Here is a 9607-nt window from a genome sequence, read left to right as displayed (position 1 = left end):
GCCAGTCATTGGCGTTTCTCAGACTCAACGTGCTAGGTCCTAAACGCCTAACATTAAAGTCTCCCTTTGTGTGGTAATACGAGTTGGCACTTTCTTGGCTACCCGTATTCCACTCTCTTTGCGTTCTGGTCAAACCTATAAAAGTTAGGGCCAAAGCCAAAATCCCCTCTCGATTCTCCCAATGAACGAGAGGTCCACCTTCAAATCGAGCGATCAAACTTTCCGACAGTTAGGTCGTCTCAAACCTTCGTACAGTTAGGGCCACAGTCAAAATCTCCTCTCGATTCCCCCAATGAACGAGAGGTCCACTTCCAAATCGGGTAATCAAACCTTCCGACAGTTAGGGTTATCCGAATTGTTACGATTCTCGGAGTGGAGATCCCACTCTTAGTTTCATCCTTCCGGATTCTGAGGGTGGAGATCCCACCTCGAGTTTCCTTTCCAGCTGTAGATAGAATATAAAATTCTTCCTCTTCAGCACCGGGAGATAGAATATAAAATTCTTCCTCTCCTCGGACCTTTCCGATGCTCGGAGTGGAGAACCCACTCCCAGTTCATCATTCCGGATTCTGGGGGTGGGGGATCCCACCTCAAGTTCCCTTTCCAGCTGTAGATAGAATATAAAATTCTTCCTCTTCAGCACCGGGAGATAGAATATAAAATTCTTCCTCTCCCGTTTCTCAATCTGTCTTTGCTTTTAGAAAAGACACGATTGTCAAATCCGGGTACTCGATGCACGGGGAATTTCATCCCGAAGCCTAAGCAGGGATAAGTCAACGCCTAACACGCGTTGCCGGGTAGCCTATTCCCGTAACAATAGCAAAGCCTATGTATTCAAAATCATAGCATTAAGTCTAAGAGAAGCAATTCTCTTAGCACAACGTTACATGTGAAACGGGTTTTAAATAATTCACATGCTAGCCCGATTCAAACGGTAATCGGTAAAGGCACATCAAACCCGTTGATGGCTGGGGGTTTGCCAAAAATCCCAAAGCCTATGTCTAACACACATGGCCGGTTAGTCTTTGACCGTAAAAAGGACAAAAGACCACATATTCAACATTGTGGCAGGTTGTTATTAATAACACCATAATCCGTGCCTCACACGCACGGGGAATTTTATCCTGAATCCTAAGTAAGGATAAGTCAGCGCCTAACACGCGTTGCCGGGTAGTCTATTCCCGTGAGAAAGACGAAGTCTACGTATTCAATATCGTAGCACTAAAAGGGTTAACTCTTTTAGCTTAAACGTCACATAGGAGCGGACTTAAACAATCCGCATGCTAGCCCGACTCAAACGGTAGTCGGTAAAGGCTAATCAAATCCGTTGAAGGCTGGGGATTAGCCAAAAATCCTAAAGTCAACGCCTAACACGCGTCGCCGGGTAGTCTATTCCCGTGAGAAAGACGAAGTCTACGTATTCAATATCGTAGCACTAAGAGCGTTAACTCTCTTAGCACAACGTCACATGCGGAACGGACTTAAACAATCCGCATGCTAGCCCGACTCAAACGGTAGTCGGTAAAGGCTAATCAAATCCGTTGATGGCTGAGGATTTGCCAAAAATTCTATAACTGCGAGTCATTGACGCATCAACTCCCCTAGTTGGTCTCGTGACTCGAGCACCCAACAAATTCGGGACAAAATCCACACATGCAGATGAATCAACTTTAACAGTTGGTCCTGCAACCCCAACATTCGGGACCGCGATGCTCCAATACCTTAAGAGCTTAAACTGTGTATACTCCAGCAAACGTACGAGTATAAACTGTGTTAATGGCGATTTGTAAACCCTAGGGACAACGCCGGTCAACGCGTAACCCTAGGTCAACGCCAAGCAACGCGTTGCAACAAAAGTCAACGTTCGACGATTCAAACCCTAGGGCACGTCGAGTCAGGATATTCTTGAGCAGGAACCAGATGGACATGCAAAACAATTCTACAGTCTTTTAGGTGACTCCGAGAAACCTTTGTATGAAGGCTCTAAATGTTCAAAGTTATCTGCTTTAGTGAAACTACTTCACATAAAGAGCCTAAATAGGTGGAGTAATAAATCATTCTCAATGTTGCTCCAGTTTTTGAATGAGGAGCTATTGCCAGGGGAATCAACACTGCCTAATTCGTATGACGAGGCCAAAAAATTAATCCGAGACCTTGGCCTATCATATGAAAAAATTGATTCGTGTCCATTCTCTTGCATGCTGTTTTGGAAAAATGAAGAAGGTCTTGATACGTGTCAGAGATGTGGTGCTTCTAGATGGAAACTTGATAAACATGGAAAAGAGATCAAGCGAAAGGCAAATGGTAAAAAAATACCACAAAAGACATTGCGATATTTTCCTCTTAAGCCACGATTGCAAAGGCTTTACATGTCTTCGAAGACAGCTTCTGATATGAGATGGCACCATGAAAGACAAGTTGAGGACGGAGTGATGAGGCATCCAGCTGACTCTAAGGCTTGGAAAAACTTTAATGAGCTACATGAAAGCTTTGCCGAAGAGCCCCGAAATGTTAGGCTCGGTCTTGCAAGTGATGGTTTCCAACCTTTCACAAATTCAAAAGTTTCTTATAGCATATGGCCCGTTTTACTTGTACCATATAACTTACCACCATGGATGTGCATGAAGCAATCTAATTTTATTTTATCTATGCTCATTCCTGGTCCAACTGGTCCTGGAGATGCTATTGACACCTACTTACAACCATTGATAGAAGAACTAAAGGAGTTGTGGGCCTCAGGCGTTCGAACATATGATGTATCTCTGAGACAGAATTTCATTTTACGTGCAGCACTAATTTGGACCATTAATGATTTTCCTGCTTATGCAAATTTATCTGGATGGAGCACTAAGGGGAAATTAGCATGTCCTTGTTGTAATAAGCACACTCACTCTATCAGGTTAAAATATGGAGGCAAGCAGAGCTATATGGGGCATCGTCGCTATCTTGATGAAAATCACAGTTGGAGAAAGGATAAGAAATCATTTGATGGCACTAGGGAGAGAGGGTATGCAGCGCCGAAGCTGACCGGAGATGACATCCTTAAGCAGGTGGAAGATCTTATAGGGATCACCTTGACCAATCATCCAGAGAAGAAAATTAAAATATCACACGAAAGACGGGGAGATAATTGGAATAAAAAAAGTATTTTTTTTGATTTGCCATATTGGAGAACTCTCTTATTGCGACATAATTTAGATGTCATGCATATTGAGAAGAATATTTGTGATAGTCTGCTGGGAACAATCATGAACATTAAAGGAAAGACAAAGGATAATATCAAAGCCCGTCTCGATTTACAAGCAATGAGTTTAAAACCGGAGTTACATCCAATCCAGAGAGGAGATAAACTTGTGATGCCAGCAGCTTGTTATACTTTATCCCAAGAAGAGCAAAGCAAATTTTGTCGATTTCTAAAGGAGTTAAAAGTTCCAGATGGATTTTCATCCAATATTTCTCAATGTGTAAATCTTAAAGAGCGTAAGATTTTGGGGTTAAAGAGTCATGACTGTCACGTTCTTTTGCAGCGCTTGATTCCTGTATCGATTCGTGGCCTTCTTCATGCAAAAGTGTGTGAAGCAATTATTGAACTTTCCATATTCTTCACTATATTATGTGCCAAGACATTAAGGGTGGATGAACTTAAGCAAATTGATGAGCAGATTCCACTTACGTTATGTAAGCTTGAGAAGATTTTTCCACCTTCAATTTTTGATGTTATGCTGCATTTAGTAGTTCATTTAGCATCTGAAGCCATACTTGGAGGGCCTGTTCGATTTCGATGGATGTACCCAGTGGAGCGTCAGCTTTATACTTATAAGTCATATATCAGAAATAGGGCACGTCCAGAAGGGTCAATTGCTGAAGGATATATAGCAGATGAATGCATGACTTTTTGCTCAAGATATCTAAAAGGCTTCGAGACAAAGTTTAATCGCCTTGAAAGAAATTATGAAGATGACAATAGAGAATGTAATGAAGCACAACTATCTATTTTCAGACATAGTGGGCGGGCATTGGGTGCTGCCACCACCCGCTACCTTGATGAACGTGAGTGGTTGCAAGCTCATATTTATGTTCTAAAGAACTGTGATGAAGTGCAACCACACATTGAGTAAGTCACTAAAGTTTAAGATTCTACTAATAAATTTACTATAGTTAGTCAACGTTAATCATATTTATGATATTTTAATGTAGGGACTACAATGAATTCGTGAGAGAACCCACAAATCACTATGATGATAAAGATTGGGATAAGAACTTTATCGAGTGGTTCCAAGCTCTAGTACGTATATATCTTGCCTTATTTTTTAAATATCTTGATTGGTTCATTTTATTACATGTTCCATGACTTGATCATATTTTGGTTTTGTTTAGGTTTATCAGAGTTATCGAGAAGATGATGACTTACTTTCACTATCTCGTGGTCCAAGTAAGATTGTTAAATGTTTTACTGGATTTGTCATAAATGGACATCGATTTCATACAGAAAGTCGAGATAATTGTTTGTCAACTCAAAGTAGTGGGGTTGCAGTTGTTGGTGATGCTGGTGATGGTGGAGATATAGATTATTATGGTGCTTTGGTTGAAGTTGTCGAATTAGAGTATCCTGGTAGAAGAAAGGTTGTTCTATTTCGTTGTAAATGGTGGGATGTGCACGGCAAAGGAAAAGGGACCGCTTTGAAAGAAGACAAATATGGATTTATCAGTATTAACTGCCGACACTTGCTAAAGACGAATGACCACTTTATACTTGCTGGCCAAGCATCACAAGTTTTTTATGTTGAGGATATTGCCAATGAAGGTTGGCATGTAGTTCTTAAAGCACAACCCCGTGATTCCTATGATATGCCACCAGATACAGATGATTGTGGGATAACAGACGATGGAGTTGAAGCTTATTTGCAAGATGAATCATTTGATGCTCAGGCTATTGCATCAACATCATTGGAAGATGATTATATCAATTTGAGAAGGAGTGATATTGATCCAATTATTGTAAATTCGGTCTCAACTTCAAAAAAGAGGAAAAAGACTCAAGCAGAGAATTAGAACGCTTTAATTAAAGAATAGAACACAAATGATATTGTGTTATTGAGATAAAATTTAAGTTGTATCTTCACTATAACTATTCCTTTTTTAGACATATGATGTTCTTTTCTTCATATTTTGGATGTGGCTTTGACATTGCAGCAAGTGCTTCTACATTAGTGTATTATGTATTTATTGTTATGCTTGTCCTTCGTGATATCTTCTTCTTTTATTCATTTCTCTTTTGATATTTGTTTCATACATAGTGTGTAATACTTAAATTCCTTTTCATAGCAGGAAAATGAAAACTCAAGAAGTCACTTCCAAAAGCAAAAAGGCACAATTTCTAGCACCCAGGTCATTAATTAGGAAGCGACTTCAAGCAATTGCAGAAAATTCATTAAGAAGGGAACAACTCCGTACTTGTCATGACAAGAACTTGAATATTCAAAATCCAATACAAGATCAAAATATGGGTACAAATTTTAGTGCTGATTCAGAAAACTTTGAAGAGGAGAATTTTGCACAAAATCGCAGGAGAAGTGCAAATACTAACAATGAAGAGAATGATGATTCTGCAGGTTGATGAGACTTAAAATTTATTATTATTTGTTTTTATCTTTCAATTTATTTTTTATGATTGGATTAATAATTGCTCAATTTTTACAGAATCAAATAATCATCGAGTGCAAAGTGATGATGTAATACTAAATGAATCTCGACAAGAAGGTATATTCTTTATTAATTACAAGAAGAAATATTTTTATCAATTTCTTTAACTATATCTTGTTTCTAACATATGATATGATGTATGCAGCTGATAATTCTCAAAGGAAGAAAAATCCACCTCGTGGTAGTAATAAGTGTCTAAAGTTGAATAATTTGTCACATGGGGAGAAAAAAATCATTACTTTTTATCAGAATAGAGCTATTGAACCAGAATTTTCACGATATCTTGGAATTATTATTCGAGATAGAAATATTTGCCCAGTAGCTGTTGAGAATTGGGCCAAAATACCACAACAAAATAAAGATCATATGTGGGCATCCATTAAGGTACATTGAAAATTAATTTTTTACAATTGGTTTTTAATTCTTATAAATTAAATTTTGATTCAAATTTGATATAGGATAAATTTGATGCTGATGACATGGAGCAAAAGAGAGAGTCAGTAATGAGATACTTGCGCGATTTGTGGAATAAGTGGCGTGGTGACATGCACAGGAAATATGTGAAAGAAAATTCATTGCAAGTTGCACTTAGAAATAAACCTATAGAAGTGAGTGTTGATGACTGGGATTGGCTAGTTAAGGAACATTATTTTTCTTCAAAATTCCAGGTATTAATCTCCTAATTTTATTAATTAATTTGTTCCATGTATATTGTTGGATTGTTAAAATTATCTTTTAATCTTGATGTATAGAAAGCAAGCCAACAAAATACACTTAACAGAGGCAAAAGAAAGATGCTCCACCACACGGGCAGCAAATCCTTTAGACAAATTGCGTGGGAATTGGTATACATTCAAAACTAATTTCTTATTTATTTATAACTACTTTGTTTTTTAGTTTGATGTTGTACTCATTTTTATTTAATATTTGAATAAGGGTGGCAAGTCAGGAAATCCACCTGATGTGGCAAAAATGTTTCATGAAACTCGAAAGAAAGCTAATGAAACACTAGAAAATGGGGATCAAGATAAATATGTAAGTAGAATATGTGTTTAAGTTTGATAATGATGCATTATATAGTACTAACATACGAATTTAATTTTTATAGGATGAAATTGTTCAAGTCAAACAAGCAAACCCTTCACTTTCTGACATTGAGATAGTTGAGAAAATCTGGGGGAAGCAATCTCATGGTCACATCACTGTATTTGGTGGTGGGACTACTTTGAAAGATTTGAGAGGACCGCTCCCTAGTCGATCTGATCTGGAAGCACGGGTTATAGAAGAAAAGAGAAAGAACCAGATGCTTCAACAACGCTTAGATGAGCAGGAGCAACAACAACAAAGGATGTCTGAGTTGGAGTCACAAGTGAAAGCTATGCAAGAACTTTTTTTTAGACAATCACCTTCATTGGCTCCTCAAACTCAAGAACGTGTGCAGGATTAGGTAATTATTTTTTGTAAAATCTCTTATATACTTTTATGATTGACTACTTGCACTAAAAAAAATATGATTTTTACTTAATAAGATAATATTTGCTTCATTAATATTTCTTAATTATGTGATTTTTTAAAATTTTTCAGGCTATCCATGCAAGATTAGGAGGGGGGTAGCTCGAGTCTTCTTTAATTTGACGATGATTAGAGATGAAAGAATGTGTCTTCCACAAACTTTTATTTTAATTAGTTTTAGATAGTTTCATGTATTTTTCTTTGGAACGATTAGGATATTAACTCTTGTTATTAGTATTGAATATTTGAGGATGGTGTAATTTTATTTATTGATGTTATTAATGAATGGAATTTTTTGTTTTCCCTTTTATTCATTATTGGGTATTTTTAATATATTTGTGTTGTGAATCTTAGTGTCTGGTTGAGAATAATATGATAGTTGCCTATGAATGAAAAAATTATTATTGATGTATATTAGAAATTTGTAGTCTATAATGACGGTTTTATAAACCGTATTTTGTTCATCAACGAAGGGAAAGCACCGTCGTTGATGGGTTACTAATTACCCATTATGAGGACTTTTACGACGGTATCCAACCGTCATTAATTAGTCTTCAACGATGGGAAAATATCCCCGTAACTAATGGTAACGACGGGAAAATATCCCCGTAACTAACAGTAAATACGGAAAAATATCCCGTCACTGATGGTAACGACGGGAAAATATCCCCGTTACTGATGGTAACGACGGTGATAATTACCGTCGTAAATATTAACGACGGTAATATGTTCCGTCGTTATAGACTCTATAACGACGGGTAGTATATCCCTTCGTGACCCTTTAGCGAAGAGGGCTTCAACAACGGGTGACGAAGGGATTTTCCCCCGTCGTTAGCATACAATAACGAAGGTTTTCAGCTCTTTAACGAAGGGAAATCCCTTCGTTAAAGATGTAATTTCTTGTAGTGCAGGTATGTACGCGTCCGGATATTACGTACATTGTCGGGATGTTAGACAGATACTTAAGCTACCCTAGTATGGATCATTGGATAGCAGTCAAAAGGGTTATGAGGTATCTTCAGAAAACAAAAGATTACATGCTCACATACAGAAAATCAGAACAATTAGAGGTCATTGGGTATTCGGACTCTTATTTTGCTGGATGCCAAGATAGCAGGAAGTCTACATCAGACTACATTTATATATTAGCAGGAGGAGCTATATTATGGAAAAATATCAAACAGACACTAGTAGCTTCCTCCACTATGGCAGCTGAATTTATAGCTTGCTATGATGCATCCAATCAGGGAATATGGCTGCAAAATTTTGTCACAGGACTGCGCATTTTGAAAAATATGGAAAGACCACTAAGGTTATATTGTGACAATAAATCTGCAGTAATGTATTCCAATAACAACAGGAGCTCAACTAAGTCAAAACATATTGACATTAAGTTCCTGGTTGTGAAAGAAAGGGTACGGAGTGGACAGATATCCATAGAGCATATTGGGACAAACTCCATGATAGCTGATCCTCTTACTAAGGGATTGCCACCCAAGGTCTTTCATGAGCATATTGCTCATATGGGTGTGGTATTATTTGAGGATATTATGTTTTAGTGTGAGTTTGTATTTGTGGTGCTTTATGTTTGGTTGTATTGTCTGATCAGAATAAAGTATTCAGTTAAGACACTCTGCTATATTATGTTTGGTTTTGACCTCACTAAAGGAGGACCAGTTGAAAATAGACATATACTGATCACATTGCATGTAATTTTTATGCTGCATATCCTTGATTGATCTATGTCGTTTGATTGTATTGGTATATGTGACTATTGATGGGTCGAGTCATGATAAATGTGACAAAGGCTGCTTTGATCCTATATTGATATAGTCAATGGACGAGATTGTTTGGAAATACCTTTTCAGTGATAGCAATTTTGAGCTCGTAAGGTTATACACAATTTAAGAAATCATATGGTGCCCAAGTGAGAGATTGTTAGATTTAATCTAATAAATCTAATTATGAGCACATATAATTAATCAATGTGTATTGCTATCTTTTAGGATAACCCACTAAAGTGATCAATCAAGTTTTTTTTGGTCAATGAAGAATTATATTCATTTACCAAATGGAAAGTATTTGTACATCAGATATTCAGTATATGAACTGAAAAATCAATTAAGAAAACAACTAAAATAAAGAAAAACTAAGATCAGTTAAGAATTTATAGTTGATTATAGTGATATAAGCCATTCTTTTTTCCCCGCTGGATATGAACCATTAAGTATGATGGTCATGATATCAATCTTGATCTCCTTGATGAGTTGTTCTATACTCCTGGATTTCATTTCAAATAGTCTGTTGTTGCGTTCCCCCCATATCCTGTAGATAGTAGAAGATAATGACATTCTTTTCACCTTTTGCTTAAAGCCCCTTCCTCTCAGCCTGC

General features: G+C 37.2%; 3 protein-coding genes across 3 annotated transcripts; all 3 read left to right on the top strand.

Annotated features, from left to right (window-relative positions):
* LOC109841317 lies at positions 2064–5205 on the top strand. The gene is made up of 3 exons (XM_020410248.1): positions 2064–4114; positions 4198–4285; positions 4378–5205. Exons 1-3 carry the CDS (start codon positions 2064–2066, stop codon positions 5050–5052), a joined length of 2814 nt encoding a protein of 937 aa, XP_020265837.1. The 3' UTR covers positions 5053–5205.
* On the top strand, positions 5424–6102 carry LOC109844408. The gene is made up of 3 exons (XM_020413418.1): positions 5424–5612; positions 5701–5760; positions 5849–6102. Exons 1-3 carry the CDS (start codon positions 5504–5506, stop codon positions 6094–6096), a joined length of 417 nt encoding a protein of 138 aa, XP_020269007.1. The 5' UTR covers positions 5424–5503; the 3' UTR covers positions 6097–6102.
* On the top strand, positions 6207–7150 carry LOC109841311. Its single transcript, XM_020410241.1, has 3 exons — positions 6207–6371; positions 6456–6548; positions 6812–7150. Exons 1-3 carry the CDS (start codon positions 6207–6209, stop codon positions 7148–7150), a joined length of 597 nt encoding a protein of 198 aa, XP_020265830.1.

This window comes from Asparagus officinalis, chromosome 1 (genome assembly GCF_001876935.1).
Source record: "Asparagus officinalis chromosome 1, Aspof.V1, whole genome shotgun sequence".
NCBI lineage: Eukaryota > Viridiplantae > Streptophyta > Magnoliopsida > Asparagales > Asparagaceae > Asparagus > Asparagus officinalis.
Note: the sequence above shows the minus strand (reverse complement) of the source record. Positions and strands in the feature narration are given on the sequence as shown.